The sequence below is a fragment of the Procambarus clarkii genome, chromosome 51 (assembly GCF_040958095.1).
Source record: "Procambarus clarkii isolate CNS0578487 chromosome 51, FALCON_Pclarkii_2.0, whole genome shotgun sequence".
Classification (NCBI taxonomy): domain Eukaryota; kingdom Metazoa; phylum Arthropoda; class Malacostraca; order Decapoda; family Cambaridae; genus Procambarus; species Procambarus clarkii.
In genome coordinates this window covers 21,445,040-21,468,101 of record NC_091200.1, presented here as the reverse complement: position 1 = coordinate 21,468,101, position 23,062 = coordinate 21,445,040, and the positions used below count along the sequence as shown (strand labels likewise).

General features: G+C 40.2%; 1 protein-coding gene across 2 annotated transcripts in view; it reads right to left on the bottom strand.

Annotated features, from left to right (window-relative positions):
* Positions 1-23,062, bottom strand: part of cpx (synaptic transmission protein complexin) — a 331,955-nt gene that overhangs the window by 73,814 nt on the left and 235,079 nt on the right. For both annotated transcript variants that reach the window (XM_069304076.1, XM_069304077.1), the window contains exon 3: positions 5,795-5,964. In XM_069304076.1, coding sequence (XP_069160177.1) covers positions 5,795-5,964 — 170 coding nt within the window. The remainder of the gene's footprint in view (positions 1-5,794; positions 5,965-23,062) is intronic.

Genomic DNA, 23,062 nt, shown 5'->3' with positions numbered 1-23,062 from the left:
ACAAGGTACAGAAGGTTACAGAGTATTATGAGGTTACAAGTTACAAAGTTACAGGGAGGGTAACAGAGTTTCAGGGGGTTGCAAAGTTACAGGAGGTTACTAAGTTGCAGGATACAAAGTTTCAGAAGGTTACAAAGTTACAAGTGGATGCAAAATTACAGATTACAAAATTACAGATGATAAGAAAACTACATTACAAAGCATTTGTACAGAAAGCTACACAATTTTAGGAGGTTGCAATCTTACATGTTACGAAACATCCTCAGGCAATGTTAATGGAAGATACAAAGCCCCAGGAGGATACAAAGTTCCTGACGGTTACAAAGTAATGATACTTCAAAGTTACAGGAGATTACGAAGCTACATAAAGTTAAAGCTACAGAAAGTTACAAAGACACAGAAGGCCAGAACGTTACGTGATGCCCAATAGTTTCAAGTTAAAAACCAGTTATCCCAATTCAGTCACAATACCTGGTTGATACCTGGTTGATGGGGTTCTGGGAGTTCTTCTACTCCCCAAGCCCGGCCCGAGGCCAGGCTTGACTTGTGAGAGTTTGGTCCACCAGGCTGTTGCTTGGAGCGGCCCGCAGGCCCACATACCCACCACAGCCCGGTTGGTCCGGCACTCCTTGGAGGAATAAATCTAGTTTCCTCTTGAAAATGTCCACGGTTGTTCCGGCAATATTTCTTATGCTTGCTGGGAGGACGTTGAACAACCTCGGACCTTTGATGTTTATACAGTGTTCTCTGATTGTGCCTATGGCACCTCTGCTCTTCACTGGTTCTATTCTACATTTTCTTCCATATCCAATAACGTGGCTGAAGATATGGTGACCAAACCATACATCAGAAAATGGAGAAATGACGACGTTTCGGTCCGTCCTGGTCCACAGGCAAGTCGTGTAGCCAGTGGTCCATCACAGACTGAAACGTCGCCGTTTCGTCATTTTTTGGTGAAGTGGTTAGGTCATCAAAGTAATCCTAGCTGCCTTACAGTACGATCCATGCAGGGACATGATTGGTCCTGCTGACTAAGGTTAAGAGCCAATGATATGTGGAAGGAGGTGAAGTGGACCAATCACCAAATGAGGAGAAGCTTATGTAGTGGAAGAGCCGCTGAATACTTAGGATTAATTATCCTGGATAACCACCGATAATTACCCTGGATAATGCATCAAAAATTATCTTGGATAACCACTGAGAATTACCCCTGGATATGTATCGTGAATTGACCTGGATTTGTATCAAGAATTACCTTGGATAACCATCAAGAATTACCTTAGAAAGCCGTCAAGAATTATTACCCTGGATATCATCGTGAATGATCTTAAATATGCACCGAGAATAATCCTGGATATGCATCGAGAAATACCCTGGAAATTCACCGAAAATGACTCTGGATACGCCCCAAGAATTACCTGTAATGAATACAAGGAATTACTCTTAAAACTCAATGAGTATTACATTGATCAGGCACCGAACATTTCCGTGAAACGCGTGTAAGATCCCCGTATATGCGAGAATTACTCTTAGCAAGAGCTTTGAATTACTCAAGACATGTACCAAGAATTGAAGGTCACTTTCTTAAAAGTTCAAACATTACATATGATACATTTCGAAGCGATTAACTTTATTATTGATTTTAACACAGAACGTTTTCTATGTCCCTGTAAATTTCATAATATCTCAACCGTGCTGGGGTCTGTTTCTACAATGAGTTATTATTTGGCATTTCAGCACCTCCTTTAATAAATTTGTTTCGTACTCCTAAAATCTTTTCCTTCTGTTTGTCTGTCTGTCTGTCTGTCTGTCTGTCTGTCTGTCTGTCTGTCTGTCTGTCTGTCTCTCTCTCTCTCTCTCTCTCTCTCTCTCTCTCTCTCTCTCTCTCTCTCTCTCTCTCTCTCTCTCTCTCTCTCTCTCTCTCTCTCTCTCTCTCTCCCACCCATTCCTGGTGGTTCCTCTTATCTTATCTTTGGGATTTAATCCTCGGCTGCCAGTCGTGGCCTTCATGTTGTTTACTGTAATCTTTCTTGCTGCTGAAAAGCTGTTCCCACATGCTGCTGCTGCTGCTGTGATTGCTGGTGCTGAGAGGAATGACTGCTGCAAATGGCGCTGCTGTAGTTGGTCGCTACAGCTGTTGGTGGCGGGGGCTACACCTGTTTATGCTACTGCTGCTGCCGCTGCTGCTGCTGTCATCGTGTCTTTCACATATTTCACTTTCGTTTCACTCTCTCTCGTGGCTCTCTTTTTGCTCATATTTGGCGTTGTTACTACTGCTGATGGTGTTAATATAATTTGTGTTACAACCTGTTGATATGCTCAATACCTGCACACAAAACACACCACGTGTTTATAAACCACACCACCGGTTTCTAAACCACACCACGTGTATATAAACCACACCACGTGTATATAAACCACACCACGTGTATATAAAACACACCACGTGTATATAAACCACACCACGTGTATATAAACCACACCACGTGTATATAAACCACACCACGTGTATATAAACCACACACCGTGTATATAAACCACACCACGTGTATATAAACCACACCACGTGTTTATAAAGCAGCCATTCGCTCATAAAGAAACACCACGTGCTCCTTAAAACAAGATGCACTAACTACCTAAACAAAAACAACCACTAGGTAATAAAGAAAGAAAAAAAGTTCCATAACTTTGTCTTATTGGAGGAGGATTCAAGGGTGACATTACCCCTGCACCACGTTCTGTCCATTGAGCCTTGGGTCGCGAGGTGGTGGTGGAGGGTGACGGGGATTAGACGCTGGTGGACGGGGGGGGCAGCCAGAGATGGGATGGAGGGCTGGGAAGGGACGGGAAAGGTGCGGAACCTTTAAAATTGTGTGGGTGGAATTCAAGAAGAAGTGAGGGAATGAGTTGGACAAATGAGGGGAATCCGACTGGTGTTGAGTGGTTTGGTACACAAGGGGGAGGGAGGTGTGAGTGGGGGGGGGGGTTATGGTCCCTCATTAACTTCGATGAGTTGGACAGAACACTACTTAAAGTTCGTTTGTGTCCAGAAGAAAACTGAATTAATATCTATCGCGTATTGTTAGCGTATCATGTATGTGGAGTTTAAACCTCTGTGATTTTTTCCGGCGGATTTTAAACCTCTATGATATTTTCAGGCGAAAACATTTGACGCTCTTTTGTTTTTCCTCTGTGGTTCTCTTGCATGCAATAAGAAGTTACTGTTAAGATAGACAAAGACTCCTAAATCCGGTGAAATTTATCCATTCATTCCTTCGTCCGTCTCTAGTATGGGAAAAAGACCTATCACGGGTAAATGCGACAGTTACTGGATAGGAGAAGGTTGGGTTAGATTGTCTACTATTCTGGGGCCAGATTCACGAAGCAGTTACGTAAGTACTTACGAACGTGTACATCTTTCCTCAATCTTTGAAGTCTTTGGTTACATTTATTAAACAGTTTACAAGGATAAAACTTCCTAATCAGCTGTTGCTATTGTTATAAACAGCCTCCTGGTGCTTCGGAGCTCATTAACTGTTTAATAATCGTAAACAAAGCCGCCAAAGATTGAGTAAAGATGTACCGGTTTAGTAAATGCTTGCGTAACTGCTTCGTGAATCTGGCCCCTGGTCCTGCTCCAATACCATGACTGGTCGCCTATACTCTATCCCCGCGATCTATTTCAGCTACACGAACTCCAATCTGAAACAGTGCTCGACTCTCAATCAGAATTAGCTTCACGAACACTCCTCCAAACACGAGTGTGTCGCTCAATCAGAATTAACGTCACACGAACCCACGTCGAAACAGGAGAGCGCTGCTTAATCAGGATTTATGACATGAACGCTGCTCTGAACACAGAAACGGCCGGACCTCAGCCCCAAATTCACCCCCATGAACTCACCGCAAAAACTAAAAAATAGTGCCTCGCTTTTTTCTTAGCTAATGAATTCATAAGACAAGGTCGCCTTGAAGCTGGCTCCTGGACTTAACAATTGTCTCAGAGTATTCAGAACAAATCACAATGTACTTTTGACCATCTCTCTCTCTCTCTCTCTCTCTCTCTCTCTCTCTCTCTCTCTCTCTCTCTCTCTCTCTCTCTCTCTCTCTCTCTCTCTCTCTCTCTCTCTCTACGCGTTATAATGGAGAATTTCATGGTCTATGTTTACGGTTGACGGCAAAAGGTTAGATATTTTGCCATTAGGTTAGGTTAGGTTGCCATTAATTTTGATCGAGTGCTGTTCTTGACCAGGTAAGAAGATTTTCATCCCAACAGTCATGAGAATTTTAAACAGATTGATGAAAGAGAGAGAGAGAGAGAGAGAGAGAGAGAGAGAGAGAGAGAGAGAGAGAGAGAGAGAGAGAGAGAGAGCGGGAGAGAGAGAGAGAGAGGGAAGGCATGGAAGAAGGTAGGTGGACCGAGAAGCCAAAACACTGTTTTATAACAATGCACATTCAGTCTGCTTCAATTTCCCCAACGCCCAATGCAAAACACATTTTACACCACTTTATAATATAGTTCAGAAAGTTGCCTTGGGGCAGAGGTGTCATCGCTGTTAACGCACTTAACGATATATGAACCAGCACGTGAACCAACATTGGCTCAGAACCATGGGGAAGGGGAAGGAACTGTCAGAAGAAAGCGCCAAGTCATTAACATTGCTATATAGTATAGGAATGAGGGCAAGGATTTGTGAAGGGACGGGGAAAAGGAATGGTGCCAAACCACTTGAACAGTCGGGGATTGAACACCGACCTGCATGAAGCGAGACCGTCGCTCTACCTTCCAGCCCAAGTGCTTTGGCGAAGCATAGATTATTTTTAGTTTTGAATCATTAGTGTGAATGTGTGTATAGTGACCAAAAGTTCATTATTTTTACATTATCAAGTTGGCGAAGTCTTTTATATAAAGTTCTTTAGTTTTCTGTTTCCACGTTCACGGTAGGAGCTTCTGTAACAAGTATGACCCATCTTGACCATCAGTGGACACAAAGCAACCGTCTTGATTATTATTTTCGATCTTTTTAGGTACAATCAATTGGATTTTTTTTAATCGACACGTGACTTCTGAAAATATAGAGGCTTTTTTCAAATCTCTAATCCTGTATAGTGACTCAAAATAATCATTCTAATTTGCTAATGAGATTGCTTTTACCCTTCCTCGTTTATTATATTTTAATTCCTGATCGGAAATAAATTCCCAAGGACCTCTTCCTACCCATACTGATCCATAGGCCGCATCGCGGTTCAAAGGGACCTTCCAAAGCATAAATAACAACTCATGACCCACTTTCCTTCAAGATGACCATGACAGAGCCTCTTCGACCCCTGAGTGACCAAATCTACCCAATCGTATCCCAGATAACCTATATCATGATCCAGGTGTGCCCGCCTTGGTCTCTAAACTACTTCTGACCGACCTTGCCCCAGATAACCGTCTTGTGTCCCAAGCTTGACACTCCTGGGTCTCTAAACGACCTTTTCTGATCTTCATTCCCCTAGATAACAGTCTCGCGTCCCAAGCCTGACACTCCTGGGATCTCTAAACGACCTTTTCTGATGTTCATTCCCCCCAGAGAACAGTCTCGCGTCCCAAGCCTGACACTCCTGGGATCTCTAAACGACCTTTTCTGATCTTCATTCCCCCAGATAACAGTCTCGCGTCCCAAGCCTGACACTCCTGGGATCTCTAAACGACCTTTTCTGATCTCCATTCCCCCTCCAGACAACCGTCTCGTGTTCCCAGGGGGTGACGACCCAGGTACCAAGGAGGACCACCCGCGTCCTGACCTACCTTGTCCCTGATGCCCTGTCTCATTCCCTCTCGCTCCTCTTCCAGCTTGCGGTGCTTCTCCTTACGCCTGTCCTCTGCCTCCCTGATGGCTTCCAGACGCTCTCTCTCGGCTTCTTCTTCCTTTTCCTTGTCTCCTTCGTCGCCTCCGTCGCCGCCACCAGGTAGCTGACCTGTTGTGAAAGGAAGAAGCTTGTTACAAAAAATTGATGGAGAGAGAGAGAGAGAGAGAGAGAGAGAGAGAGAGAGAGAGAGAGAGAGAGAGAGAGAGAGAGAGAGAGAGAGAGAGAGACACACACAGAGAGTTGATGGATTGACCAAAATACTATAATTTTTCCTATAAAACAGTAATAATATTCATATATTACGAGCAGCATGTTAAAGTATTATAGCAGTGATTATTACATAAAACTGTATCAGCGGCGCGACTTAATTTATATTCGTGTACCAGCCTGTTCTTCTAAGGTTTCTCAACGTCCAGAAAACGGTCAGTTAAAAGTGTTCTCTCCTAACCTACCAGAGGACCCAAAATAGAAAACGGGACAGTACGTCACTTTCGCCAGCTGCTTCATTTTCTAGTACGACAATTTTTGGCATTATGTAATGCATACGATCGAAATGCGACGTTCTTTTTAGGAGGACAGGTTGCGTGTATTCATGTTGCTCTTCAGGTATTCTAGATATATATTTATATCATCTTTTTGTTTAAATTATTTTTTGCACTCACATCGGCTCTATAAACACACACACACACACACACACACACACACACACACACACACACACACACACACACACACACACACACACACACACACACACACACAGATACAGATACAAGGTATCATCTGGGAGAGGAAATTCTTCAGGAGTCAGAGAAGGAAAAAGACTTGGGGGTTGATATCACGCCAGACCTGTCTCCTGCAGCACATATCAAGCGGATAACATCAGCGGCATATGCCAGGCTGGCCAACATACGAACGGCATTCAGAAACTTGTGTAAAGAATCATTCAGAACTTTGTATACCACATATGTCAGGCCAATCCTGGAGTATGCAGCCCCAGCATGGAGTCCATATCTAGTCAAGGATAAGACTAAACTGGAAAAGGTTCAAAGGTTTGCCACCAGACTAGTACCCGAGCTGAGAGGTATGAGCTACGAGGAGAGACTACGGGAATTAAACCTCACTTCGCTGGAAGACAGAAGAGTTAGGGGGGGACATGATCACCACATTCAAGATTCTGAAGGGGATTGATAGGGTAGATAAAGACAGTCTATTTAACACAAGGGGAACACGCACAAGGGGACACAGGTGGAAACTGAGTGCCCAAATGAGCCACAGAGATATTAGAAAGAACTTTTTTAGTGTCAGAGTGGTTGACAAATGGAATGCATTAGGGGGTGATGTGGTGGAGGCTGACTCCATACACAGTTTCAAGTGTAGATATGACAGAGCCCGATAGGCTCAGGAATCTGTACACCTGTTGATTGACGGTTGAGAGACGGGACCAAAGAGCCAGAGCTCAACCCCCGCAAACACAACTAGGTGAGTACAACTAGGTGAGTACACACACACACTAAAACCTGCAAACAAAGGACAGTATTTTTCAACCGATTCAACCCCTTGCCGGGGTTATAGGTCGATCCTGGTCCTGTCAATGTTTCTGATCTCTGTAACTGTCTATATAAACATACCTTAGGGTATGAACTCGTACTTAGGAATTTTTGCAAAAGAAAAGAAACAAGAGAAGACATTATAAACTATGGCTCTTTGTAGTGTGGAATTAAAAGACCTTGACCATATCCAGGAGTGGCCACACACATGACTGCTAAAGCCATTTGTGTCATACATACATACATACATACATACATACATACATACATACATACATACATACATACATACATATATACATACATACATACATACATACATACATACATGCATACATGCATACATACATACATATGAACATGCGCAAACAAATGAAAAGAAAGATAATTTAAAATCCAAGCTCTTTCGTGAATTGAACCCATTATCAAGGCTAACGATGTAACTCTGCATTATATGATAGTGTGTTTAATGCACGACAACGCTCGGATTTTTTTAATTTCTATCTGCGTGATTACCTACACATTACTGAACCACGTATTTATGCCTCACTATTTCCAGTAATACTCGGCTCTAAAGAATTCTTTGAATATGATATTACCTTTTACACAAATATGGATAAAACACAATTCTTTATCAATTTTCCTACTCCCAAATTGTTCCGTAAGTCTCCGGAGTGGCTACGTCACTCTGGAGTGACAAAAGGGAGCTACTGTCACCTATAAGGAGCAACAGAACCGACTTAAACATCCACAAACTCCCGGAGCTCCAAAAATCATGGTACGGGAGAAAGTGGGTACAATTTATCTAGTGTGGAATCAGTGAGGCAGAAGCAGCAGGAACCGCTTCGGAGTCGCGACGGGATCCGCTGTGTGGCTTCTTGGTGGTATTCGATTAACTTGATTGCTTTCTGGGCGATGTTCTTTTGTTTTAATATCTAAAATTTATTGACACACACGCTGTCATCGTGTTGTTTATAGCATGAAAGCCACTCGTGTAAATTTGGTAGATGATAAAGTATTTTAGTGAAAAGGTGACTTAGAAAAACAGTAGAGGCTATTACCGGGGAATGTAATTGTCAGAAAGTCTATTAGAGGTCGCTGCGGAAGATAAAAGGGGAGAGAGTGGAGTAATTGAGGCTGTGTGTTGTGTGTGTGTGTGTGTGTGTGTGTGTGTGTGTGTGTGTGTGTGTGTGTGTGTGTGTGTGTGTGTGTGTGTGTGTACTTACCTAGTTGTGCTTGCGGGTGTTGAGCTCTGGCTCTTTAGTCCCGCCACTCCCAACTGTCAATCAACTGGTGTACAGATTCCTGAGCCTACTGGGCTCCATCATATCTACATTTGAAACTGTGTATGGAGTCAGCCTCCACCACATCGCTACGCAACGCATTCCATTTGGTAACTAATCTGATACGGAAAAAATTCTTTCTAATGTTTCTGTGGCTCATCTGGGTATTAAGTTTCCCCCTGTGTCCCCTTGTTCGTATTCCACCCGTGCTAAAAAGTTTTTCTATGTCCACCCTGTCAATTTCCCCTGACAATTTTGTAAGTGTTTATCATGTCTCCCCTTACACTTCTGTTTTCCAGGGATGTGAGGTTCAGCTCTCTTAGCCTTTCCTCGTAGCTCATGCCTCTCAGTTCCGGGACCAGTCTAGTGGCATACCTCTGAATCTTCTCTAACTTTGTCTTGTCTTTAACTAGGTATAGACTCCAGGCTGGAGCTGCATACTCCAGGATTGGTCTGACATAAGTGGTATACAAGGTCCTGAACGATTCCTTTCACAAGTTTCAAAAGGCAGTTCCTATGTTGGCCAATCTAGCATATGCCGCTGATGATATCCTTATGATATAGGCCTTTGGGGACAGGTTAGGTGAGATATCAAGCCCCAGATCATTCTCTCTGTTTGACTCGCGAGGATTTCACCTCCCAGATGGTACCTTGTGTTCAGTCTTCTGCTCCTTTTGCCTAATTTCATTACTATTCACTGTTTTGTGTTGAACTTTAGTAGCCATTTTCTAGACCACTCCTCCAACCTGTCTAGGTCATCCTATAGTCTCTGTCTATATTTATCTGTTTTGATTTTTCTCATAATTTTTACATCATCAGCAAACATTGAGAGGAATGAGTCTATACCCTCTGGAAGGTCGTTTACATATATTAGAAAAAGGATGGGTCCAAATACAGAGCCCTGTGGAACCTCGCTGGTGACATCTCTCCACCCTGATGCCTCCCTCCTCACAGTTACTCGCTATTTCCTGTTGCTTAGATACTCCCTCATCCACTGGAGCACCTTACCTTTTACTCCTGCCTGTTGCTCCAACTTTTGTAGCAGCCTTTTGTGGGGTACTGTGTCAAAGGCTTTCTGACAGTTCAAGAAAATGCAGTCTGCCCACCCTTTTGTTATTTGCCTAATTTGTGTTGCTTGATCATAGAATTCTATTAGACCTGTGAGGCACGATTGCCTCACAGGTGTGTGTGTGTGTGTGTGTGTGTGTGTGTGTGTGTGTGTGTGTGTGTGTGTGTGAACTAAATGAGCAAGTTGTAGAAGTGAATTTCAGTAATAATTTATACAGTACACATGACAAGGAAAATGATAGGACTCACTGCATTAGACAACCAGCTGTTAGAAAGGCGGGGTTCAGGAGCGAATGCACTATTCTGCTGGCCCAAATTAGTGAGAACAAACAAGTGATCGAGAGAGGGAGGTTAACGGCAAAGCCTTCAGTAGATTCCAGCTTAGAACCCAGCAGTGGGAAGGAGGCTTACTTGGGCTCTCCTTAGGCACCCCATGGTCTCTTGATTAATAAAAAATGGGTGAAGGGGAATGTTGTAGAATAATGAGCGCGGCGGATGAATTTGCTGGATGAGGTTGGTAGATGAATTTGGCATGAAATGAGGAACATTTCCGATGAATGAAGTAGGAGGAATTTGTTGGGTGAATGGAATATGAAGAGAATTTATCAAATGATTCGAGAAGATGATTTTTTTTGGAGGGGGATTAATGACACGGATGATTAAGGAGAAGAATTGAAGCAGAGAAATTGGACGAGGAAATAAGTGAGGGGGGAAGAAAGGGTGATTAGAGACAGAGGAGGGAGTGAGATGCAGTAAAGAAATTGGACAGAATAACTGACTGATGAAAACTGGCTGAGTGGACAGCGCTCTAGATTCGTGGACCTAGGGTCCAGGGTTCGATCCCGGCCACCGGCGGAAAATCAAATGGGCAGAGTTTCCTTCACCCTGATGCCTCTATTACCTAGCAGTAAATAGGTACCTGGGAGTTAGACAGCTGCTACTGGCTGCACCCTGGTGTGTGTGTGTGTGTGTAAAAAAAATAGTATTTAGTAACAGTTGATTGATTGACAGTTGAGAGTCGGGCCGAAAGAGCAGAGCTCAACCCCCGCAAGCACAACTAGATGAATACAATTAGGTGAATACACACACACACACACTCACAGGCTGGTACAAGAATTGTGATACATGGGGCATGAAGAGAGACTGAAGGAACTAAACCTGTCAACGATAGAAAAAGGAGAGAGAGGTGGGCAACCTAACATAGACGCATAAAATACTTTAGGGTGATTGGCAGACTGAAATAAGATGAAATGTTTACAGTGAATACAACTTGAACAATAGATCATGGATGGAAGCCTGATAACTCAGATAGGTCATAGAGAAGTTAGAAAGTTTTCTTTTAGCCTAAGAGTAGTGTGAACATGGAATGAAATAAAGGAGCAGGCTGTAGAAGGCTGCTGAAGGAGCAGGCTTCTACATGTAGAGTTGTAGAAATCTTATGTAGAGTTGATGTGATATGGAAGTAAGTCAAAAGTCATTGCATAAAGTTGATATGATATGGAAGTAAGTCAGAAGTCATTGCATTGACTCATTTTATGACTCCTGACTTAACTGACTCCAAGTTATGACTAACTCGACAGGACAAAAGCTACTCAACCCGGAACTCTGCTGAATCTACTGAGAAAGTCTCGAATTCCCAACTGGTGCAACATCCAGTTTTTTTTTTTGCTTCCAGGCCTTCCACCATCTTCAGCAGGGTTTCGGGATGAGCAGTTTTTGTCCTATCACGGTGAACTGGTTAAAGGCAGCGTCTGGGTGTCATTGGAACGTCTATTCAAGTCACCGCATTGCTCCAGATTATTTGTGTCAACTTTTGGCATTCGAGAAGGACGGGAAACTTATTTAAAGTCCTCAGTACGAACCTATGAAACTTATTAGTCTGTTGGCAGGGACGATGTGGGAGATAGCTGGACATATACGATCAGAGAGAGAGAGAGAGAGAGAGAGAGAGAGAGAGAGAGAGAGAGAGAGAGAGAGAGAGAGAGAGAGTAATAAAGAAGGGGCCACTCTAACAAACAATTAAAATTCGCAACAAAGCAGAGGGATCTCATTTACACGAAGTTGATTGGTTGGCGGCGGTACATTGTTGGCAATATTTTTTTTTGCTAGACCTGAAAGGCGTGACCGAACACCGACCGACGTGGCAGTGTATGCGTGAGTGTGTGTGTGTACTCCCCCTAGTTGTGCTTTCGGGGTTTGAACTCTGGCTCTTTGGTCCCGCCTCTCAACTGGTGTGCAGGTTCCTGAGCCTACTGGGTTCTATCATATCTACACTTGGAACTGTGTATGGAGTCAGCCTCCACCACATCACTTCCTAATGCATTCCATTTGTCAACCACTCTGACACTAAAAAATTATTTCTGATATGTCTGTGGCTCATTTGGACACTCAATTTCCACCTGTGTCCCCTAGTGCGTGTGCCCCTTGTGTTAAAGAGTCTGTCTTTATCTACCTTATCAATTCCTTTGAGAATATTGTATGTGGTGATCATGTCCCTCCTAACTCTTCTGACTACCAGCGACGTGAGATCCCGTTTAATTCCTGTAGTCTCTCCTCGTAGCTCATACCTCTCAGCTCGGGTACTACTCTGATGGCAAACCTTTGAACCTCTTCCAGTTTAGTCTTATGCTTGACTAAATATGGATTCCATGCTGGAGCCGCATACTTCAGGATTGGGTTGAGCTCTGCTCTTTCGGCCCGCCTCTCAACTGTCAATCAATCAACTGTTACTAACTACTAACTTTTTTTTCACACACACACGCACACAGGAAGCATCCCGTAGCAGTTGTCTAACTCCCAGGTACCTATTTTACTGCTAGGTAACAGGGGGCATCAAGGTGAAAGAAACTCTACCCATTGTTCCTCGCCGGCGCCGGGAATCGAACCCGGGCCACAGGATTACGAGTCCCGTGCGCTGTCCACTCAGCTACCAGCGCCCTCCCTCCCTCCCCCCCCCCCCCGCGCGCGTGTGTGTGTGTAATAACTGGTGATAGCAGTCGTATGTTGGTGATGACTACAATATTGGTAATCAATGACGATGCTGTAGTGATGACGATGTTGTTAGTGATGATGGTGACGAAAGTTGATGTTTATCCAAACTTATTCTCCACCTTGCAAAGATACTAATAAAAATACCTCAGCCACCACCATCCTTCCAGATATCTTGATTGCACAAAGACCGTATAATATCTAACCCAAACAAATCAAACAAAAAATCAGAAACAAGAAAAAAACAGTATGATGATTCAGTGCACTGGAAGTTTTGTCGGTCTTTTTGTATTGTATCTCAGATTGTTAGATTCTTTGTTTGACTCTATTAATGGTGTGTGTGTTCCCAGCACACAGAGAGCTGGGAAAGTGGAATCTTTTGGGGTGAGAGAAGTCTCACACGGCTGCTGCAATCGTGAGGTGTCTGAGCGAACAGTGTACACAGAGAGGGAGAGAGAGAGAGAGAGAGAGAGAGAGAGAGAGAGAGAGAGAGAGAGAGAGAGAGAGAGAGAGAGAGAGAGAGATCAGCGAGGACGCCTGTCTCTCATCGAGGAACTGACGTCCTCGACAATGAGAATAGTTTCCTTATGTTGAGATTAGCGAGAACAATGGTGTCTGATACGGAAGGACAGCCTCGTTGCACGAGTGATAAGATGCTTTGTTGCTATTGGTAACGAGCCACGGTAGTAACAGCTTTAGTTGTGCCATGGTAACGTAAGCGTCGTGTTTGACTATGGCGTTAGTTGGACCACAGTAACGGAAGCTTTGTTTGGGCCAGAGTAACAGACGTACGTGTGTGTGTGTGTGTGTGTGTGTGTGTGTGTGTGTGTGTGTGTGTGCGTGTGTGTGTGTAAATGAGTGACCATGTAAGTGAATAAGCGTGCGAGTGTGTGAGAATGAATTTGTGAACATGTGAGTGAGTGTACGAATGAAAAAGTGAAAGCATGAGTTTGAGATTTTATCAAATTATCAAGTCAAATAAGAAAGGAGGAAAAATACCAATCGAAAACATAACAAATCAAAGACAAGTCAAACAAAACAATGGCCATAAAACTTCGGAAGCGACACGTGAACACAACGGCATTCTTCTCGTGACTTGTAATGAAACTCACATGGTAATTAACACGCAACAAGAAATGCCTCACACGCTAAAGAGACCTCACACACGCGTGTATAAAACATTTAAAAACTGTTGTACAAAGACCGAAAACTTATTTGATCATCAACAAAATTGCAAGAAAAGTGGCCATTTATTGATTGTCAAGAAGAAAAGCAACTTATAATAATCTAGTACACTAATATAACATTGTATGAAACGTAGTTATTCCATCTAGCAAGATGCCGTCAGAGACAGTCGCCAGAACGTCCTTCAGATAGACAGATTTGGACAGAACGTCCAAGCCAACACACCCAAGAGTTATCAATTCTGACACGTAAACAAACACCTCCACACACGGTTGCGGGAGAATCCTGGTATTGCAGAGGCAATTGCTTCAGTTCATCTGTCAGGGGCCTTTGTCAAACTTTGCCATGGCCCCGCGGCGTGGATAGATAGATAGATATTAGTGTCTTGTGTTGCCTGGAGATAGACGAGTCTATCTGATAGCTGCCTGATATCTGCTGCTTTCATGGATGATTGATTTCCTGTCTCTCAATATCTGGGGTGAATTATATCCCCTCTGTTTCTCCAGCCTCTTTCACGTTCGTGAGAGCATCTGTAAAGCAATGCCCATCTGTGAGTAAGCAAACGAATACGTACGTGAACACAAGGTTACACGCACATTCGTGTGATGACCGTGAGGCAATACCTGGAGTTGAGAACGAACTCAGTTCTGCCGAAATCTTTAGTTGCGTCTAGAGGATCCATTTTAATGATTGCAATATTTGTGGATTCATCACTCGAGCTGGTCCCGAATCATCGCCCCGAAATCAGATTTAGACATTTGTGCAATTGATATTCTCCATTATGATCGTTTTCTCCGAATAAATATATTAAAGGCTGGAAAGAATAATTAAAGTTCAATAAATTGCATTCCATGAAACTTTATCATCATCAATTTACTACACTTTTATTAAGGAAATACAGCTGTATTTCTTTGTTAATGTATTGAAACACGAAAAACGTTCGGAATTTTAGTTGAATTTTCCTAGTATATATATATATATTCTAGGAAATATTATATATATAGAATATATTATAATATATTATAAATATTATATAGAATATATTATATATTATAAATCTATCCCCTATATATATATATATATATATATATATATATATATATATATATATATATATATATACATATATATATACATATATATATATATATATATATATATATATATATATATATATATATATATATATATATATATATATATATATATATATATATATATATTATTAAATATGACCGAAAAAGAAAGATTAATAATTCGAACACGAATTTTCTCTATCTTTCTTATGTTTCTTTGCACTGTTGATGGTAATTTAAAGATCAATTCTCCAAAATTCATTTTTATTTGAATTTTGGAGAATTGATCTTTGAATTACCATCAACAGTGAAAAGAAACATAAGATAGAGAAAATTCGTGTTAGTATTATTAATCTTACTTTTTCGGTCATATTTAATAATATATGTCTACAGGAAAGACTGCTACCAAAATATACTAATATATATATATATATATATATATATATATATATATATATATATATATATATATATATATATATATATATATATATATATATATATATATATGACTGTGTCAGAACACGGAGGAAAATGGAAACAGGAATTTTCTTAAGTACTTTCGAAAATTAATACATCATCAGGAGTATTAATACATCTTCACTCCTTCTGAAGATGTATTAATATACGAAAGTACTTAAGGAAATTCCTGTTTCAATTTTCCTCCGTGTTCTGACACTGTCACATTTTTAATCACGTGTTTATTTTCGTGACACACACACACTCACACACACACTGTTTGTTTTCGTGACACACACACACACACACAGGCTGTTTAACACAAGGGGCACACGCACTAGGGGACACAGGTGGAAACTGAGTGCCCAAATGAGCCACAGAGATATTAGAAAGAACTTTTTTAGTGTCAGAGTGGTTGACAAATGGAATGCATTAGGAAGTGATGTGGTGGAGGCTGACTCCATACACAGTTTCAAGTGTAGATATGATAGAGCCCAATAGGCTCAGGAACCTGTACACCTGTTGATTGACAGTTGAGAGGCGGGACCAAAGAGCCAGAGCTCAACCCCCGCAAGCACAACTAGGTGGATACAACTAGGTGAGTACACACACACACTCCATATATATATATATATATATATATATATATATATATATATATATATATATATATATATATATATATATATATATATAATGTAATCACACACACACATATACAGTGTTCTTTTCAAGATTTCATTAAAAACCGCCGGACGTGTGATAGCAATCAAGATACAGTCGTAATTAAAATTGCTAACATGAGGCAAGCGAGTGGAAGACGCCGTGAAGGAGGACTGGAAGGGTGCAGGCAACGAATCGAACATTAATTAAGAGAACACAACGAGAAAATACAACATTAATTAAAACGTTCTTTGGGAGCCAGGTGGTGAAGCCAAGATGGTGAAGCTATGTTGACTGCTTCAGCTGAGGGAAATATGGGCAACCAGCTCCCTTTAAACCTAAATCTACTCCCTTAAAACCTAAATTTACTCAATTAAAACCTAAATCTACTCACTTAAAGTCTAAATCTACTCCCTTAAAACCTAAATCTACTATCTTTGAAACTAAATTTACTCTCTTGAAACCTAAATCTACTAACTTAAAACCAAAACCTACTCTCTCAAAACCTAAATCTTCTCCCTTAAAATTTAAATCTACTCCCTTAAAACCTGAATCTACTTCCTTAAAACCTAAATCTTCTTCCTTAAAACCTAAATCTACTCCCTTAAAACTCTACTATCTTAAAACCGCAACGCGCTCCCTTAAAATCAAATGTGTTATAATTAACTCCATCTGAACGTAAATATTTTATCAAATATAAATTAATGCTGTTATATATTGGTATATTGTACTTAGGCGTAGGTTAGGTTAGATGTTTTAAGTTATGTTCGAAGTATTTGTATTTGTAGTGCGTGGGTGAAGCATTTATTGAACTGTGTTTCGAAACACTGATCAGTTTCCTGCTTCTCAAAACCTGGGGTGAATTTTACCCCTTTACTCTTGTCTCTTTCACGTTCGTGAGAGAGTGCGTGAAGCAATGCCCATCTGTGAATTCTTGATTCGCTGCTTCGCTGTCGTGAGCGAAGCATTGTTCGAGAAACGTTCGAACTTCATCAGATGGGATTCGTGTTTAGAGCATTTGTGATTCATAATCAGAAGGGGTTTAGCGGGCGTATGGAATGAACATTTGGCCTTTGTTTATGAGGAGGGGTCGCGTACAACCTAAATAGACTCTCTTAAAACGCAATCCGGCTACCATAAAGTTTAAAACATCACCATTAAAGCATAAACTAACTTTTTGACCTAACCCAACTCCACTGAAAGCCTAAACCAACTTCCTTAAAATTGTAAAACTACATGAAACTCCGAACCCTCTCCTGGCATCTCAACTTGACGTTAATCGAGGGCTGAAAATGTTCGGCTGATGCTCCAGACTGATTTTACAAGTAGCTATTGTCTAAAAATATCCAAACATTATTATTATTTATTATTTATATTTATAAATATAAATATTATATTTATATTTATATTTTATATTTATAAATATTAAATATATAATATTTATTCTCAAACTATTTTCGACCTCGCAGAGTCCATTCTCAAAGGCTCACTTGTTATATTTTCGGAAAGCATTATTTGAAAATGGAGTTTAAATGGAAAATAATTATTACAGATTTAAGTTCCCCACCGGGACTGGTCTGAAGGTGACCTAGCATGGTCCTCAACAGCCCTAGCGAAGGTGACCATTAGCCCAAGAGAATTAAATTCCCATTCCTTCTCCCCCCGTCCCATCCCAAATCCTTATCCTAACCCCTTCCAAGCTCACTGTTCAGCTTTCTTATCTTATGTAAGATATACGAGTTAATTACTATTTTGTGTTTGCCAACATGTTTTTATGTATGTTATAAGAATAAGGGCACAAGACATAATTTCTGTTTTTTTCAGAATTCATTATATCCCTAAAAGACTTATGGTACAGTCTTGAGAATATGTATTAGAGTACTGTCTTAAGTACTTTAGAGTTCCAAATGGGCACAGTATCCAAAAGAGACGTTGATTTGACGTTGAACTAACGCTATCAACGTTAATTTACCGTCGAGTTAACAATAACGACGTTGATTGGGCATTGAACTGCTTCGTTCTTGGATATTGTTCTCACTGGGATATTATCTTGGTTTGAGTAATGGTGCCCATGACATATCAAACCACGGCGGCTTACCGAGTTCACATAGTTCGCTTCCCAATATAGCGGTATACTTATTCAATTAAAAAAACTCGCATGTACACCGTTTCTCGGTATACAGGGATAGTTTCTTTTGGTCCTGTACTATGTTCGAAACGTAGGTATACACTCTTAAGTTATACAGTTTACTGGCGTGGCCGGTAAACTCTGGTGCTGGTCTCAATAACCCTTTCGTTGTTTGATAAAGCTCATGCCCAACACGAAACCAAATTAACATGATTCGTGTATTTGAGTGAATGGTATTTTTGTTTTATTTACAAGTTCCGTTTTACGTCTTAGGTTCATCTCCTCGTCTTGAAAGAACTGAATCATGCTCCTTGGTTTATAAGTGCGGTTCCTTGGTTTATAAGTGCGGTTCCTTGGTTTATAAGTGCTTCTGTTCCTTGGTTTATAAGTACGGTTCCTGGGTTTATAAGTACGGTTTCTTGGTTTATAAGTGTGCTTCCTTGGTTTATATGTAATGGCAGTTAAAGATTTTTTTGTCAGTTTTGTCTACGACATTTTTGTCTGACATTTTTGTCTATGACATATTTGTTTTACATATTTGCCGACATTTTTGTCTAATATTTTTTGTCTCAATTCTTGGTAGGATTATTATTTTCACTTTTTTTTCCTAATCAATGTTAGCTTCAGTTTAAACATTACTTGGAGAAAGTGAAGAAAATCTTAATTTAAACATGATACAATGTTTAGGAAAGTATCGGTTTCAGTTTCACCTAAACATTCCTCAGGGGTCGTGCATACATCAGTGTTGTGCTTGAGGCCTCTGAACTTCAGGCAGGTTATTAAGGACGTGACGCTATAGGTAACATACTAAAAATTCAAGTTTATACACTAACAATTTAAGGTTATACTCTTAAAATTTAAGGTTATATTCTAAAATTTAAGATTGTACTCTTAAAATTTAAGGCTATACTCTAAAAATTTAAGTCCTATATTGCACCGCGAAAAGTGTTCAATCTTTCAGTGTACATACACAGGAAACAGGGGCACACCTTTCAGTGTATATTCACCGAGTAAAAGGGTACACCTCTCAGTGTAGAATATATATACGTGGGAGAAGGTATAGAATATATATACCTTGTATATAGTTCCTTGTAATTCCTTGTATATATACCTTGTAATGTAGAATATATATACGTGGAAGAAGGGTACATCTGTCAGTATATATTCACCGGGGAAGAATGGTACACCTCTCAGTATATATTCACTGAGAAGAAGGGATTCACCTTCTTAACATATTCCCACGATGTTCGAAGAGACTTCTTTCCCAAAGTTAAAAGGAATAACTTTCCTCGTCAGTAAAATATTATTTATAATACCCTTTGAAAGCGAGAGCCGCGTTTTCTTTATCAATATCATGTTAAAAAGGAACAAAAAAATAATAGAAGAATGGTATATATTTGTTTTTATGTTAACAATAATAAACAGTTTAGTTGGGGTTGGAATATATTTATCTATTTTATGACAGTTGTAATTAATATTATCTGGGACATTAGGTGGAACCTTTTTATATATATGTATATATATATATATATATATATATATATATATATATATATATATATATATATATATATATATATATATATATATATATATATATATATATATATACCAGTAGAATGTAGCCTTTTCTAGCCCAAATATATATGAACTAAAATTTAGATACATTGCTTTCTTTAACGGTAATATTGGGATTTTTTCCAGCAAAATGATTTCAGTAGGAGTACTAAGCAATGTAAATTTATAATGTTTTCTTTGTGAGAAAGAAATTTGTTCTCTCACGTTTCCTGTGAGAGAAATTTGTAATGTTTCGAGTGAGGTGAATTTGTATCGTTTCGTGTGAGAAAAATTTGTAACGTATTTTGTTAGAATAGTTTGTAAAAAAAAATTGTGAGAGTAGTTTGCGATGAGAGAAGAACTTTGAGAGAAGTTTGCAGCTTTTTCGTGAGAAACTTTTGTGTGAGAGAAGTTTGTAAAGTTTTCACGAGAGAAATTAGCAACGTTTGAGAGAAGTCGACAACGTTTGTTAGATAAGTTAGCAACGATTGTAAGATGAATAAACAATGTTTGTGAGAGAGAGATCGACAACGTTTGTTATGAGAAGTCGACAAACGTCTGTAAAATACGTTAGCAACTATTGCGAGAGACATCGTCAACGTTTGTCATATACGTTGGCAAATCGTTTTACGTGACTACGGCAGGTAATGTTTCCCTCCGTTATAGTTTCACAGAATCGTTCTCTGACAGAGCGAATAAACAGTTTTGTCTCCCTTTCAGTTGCAAGTGCGGCTGTTTGTGTCGGCAGCACAAAGAGTTGGACCATTAGCGACAAAAAAAGTTTCCCTAGCCTTTACAACAAACTTTAACTACGAAAATCTCCATTTTTTTTTTGTTTTTGTTTTATTTTACATGTTTTTGAGTCAATGTTTGGTCATCATGTACTATATTTTTTTGGTATATGAATTCCATTAACCTTTCATTGGATTGGTGTTGTTTCATTAACTTCATTATTTGCATGAATGTGGAATAGGAATGTTAAAGGATTTCTTTATTTTTCCCATTCTTTGTACACTTCCGCTGATTTCTTGTACAATAATTTCAGAAAATAAGGATCCAAGTTTGCAGTTTTCAGCAGAGTATCTTTGTATTACGGGACTTGTTTTGGGACAATTTTTGTTTTGAATGGGGTGGAGTGGAGTCGCAAAAGTGTGTAATGGAAAATGGTGAGAAAGAGAGAGAGAGAGAGAGAGAGAGAGAGAGAGAGAGAGAGAGAGAGAGAGAGAGAGAGAGAGAGAGAGAGAGAGAGAGAGAGAGAGAGAGAGAAGTTCAAGCAAAGCTCTTACACGATTGAACTTAAGCATGACTTCTGAAGTAAACATTGAAAATAATTAAGAGGGATTAATCTTTATTACAGAGCTCAGCATAGTTTAGAAGGGACTGTGATAACCTAAAAAAAAAAGAGGAATGAAACTCAATGTATCATGATGCTGAGTGCGGAAAACCTCAATGAGCTACATCTGTAGGAAGATAACTATTATGAATCAACTCCATTGCCTTCTTCAGTGCTTAAAATATTCGGTACGATTTAGCGAGGCTTTGTAAAGTCTACAAATGAAAACAGAAATTCAAGTATGGATATATATATATATATATATATATATATATATATATATATATATATATATATATACTTCAATTTCTGTTTCCATTTGTAGACTTTTGCATTCGTTTCTCTTCGTATTTGTATCGCATACAACGCGTTTCAGTCTCTCAAATACATCACCAGATATTTCACAGGCCGCCAGCCACGCACAAACGGCAACAGATGAATGCGTAATCATCAAACCAACACTCGTGCTACCTAACACGCGCGTTAATCATCATGAGTGTTAATGGGGGAAGACACGCTGACGCAACAAGCAACAGCAGACGACCTAATGTAAACGAGTCTGCGTGGCGCAGTGGTAACACACTCACCCCCCCTCCCCCCCCGGGCTTGCCTAACCACTTGGGCTGGACGTTAGAGCGACGGTCTCGGTTCTTACAGGTTGGCGTTCAATCCCCCCGACAGTCCAAGTGGTTGGGCACCATTCTATTCCCCCTCATGCCATCCCAAATCCTTATCCTGGCCCGTTCCAAGTGCTAGATAGTAGTAATAGCTTGGCGCTTTCTTCTGATAATTCCCTCACTCCGCTTTTCGCGAGCGATTTGGCATAGGTTCGTATCCTAGCTGGGGATGATTGGCTTGGCGCCAATCTTTAACTGTATGGCTCTGTTCACCCATCAGTGATTGGGTACCTGGTTCTTAAACATTTTAGCCGGTCTTATTCCAGGGAAATTAGTAGGTAAGGCTGGTACCATGAGCTAAGTGGAGGGAAAACTATTAGTCAACTAACAACCAGAAGTAAGAACTAATAACCAGACGTAACAATTAAAAACCAGACGTCAACAAATAACAATTAGACGTAAACAAACAACAACTAACAAGCAGACATAACAAGCAACCACTAACAATCAGACGTAAACATACAACAACTAACAAGCAGACACAAACAAGATACTCCCCGCCAACCAGCCCATCAGGACAGGATTTTTATCATCTATCACAATTTGGCGTTAACAATAAAGTTAGACATAATTAATAGATCATATCTACTTCATGTCGTCCTTTAGTCAAAGGGAATCCCATTCACGAATCAAATTAGTGTCAAGGAAATATAGTGCTGGAGACAGTTTTTACGGCACAGGACCACTTGTGTCATCGATAACTTCAAGAAGTTTAAGTTTTAATTGACCATCCAACACCGGTGCATTAGTCGACTTCCCGTGCTACCCGATTAGACTGGAGGAGTTTCGGAACCCTTTTAAATTTTTTGACGACGGGGGGAGAAAGTGGTTAGGGGGATATGACAGTTTCATAAAATAATGGATTTTTGGTAGGAGAGTTTGGTGCTCGGGGAAGTGTTGAAGAAAATATATTTTGTAATAGTTAAATATATAGATATTGACATTAATATATATAATATCCGTTATATATGTATAGCTCTTGGAAAGGGTATAAGGACGGAGAGAACGAATAGTCCTCAGTCACCTGTTCCATCGTGAATTGAACACCGGCCCTACAGGGAGCGAGGCCAGGACTATGCCAACTAATCCAGGTAACATTACAACATCCGGGTAAAATGACTTAAAACACCTTCTTTATTTCTTACAAGGGTTTTCCTCTAATGTAATATTTTAGCCATATTCTGTGGATTACAATAAACATCTCGGGTGTTTTAACAATGTCCTGATGAGAATGACACA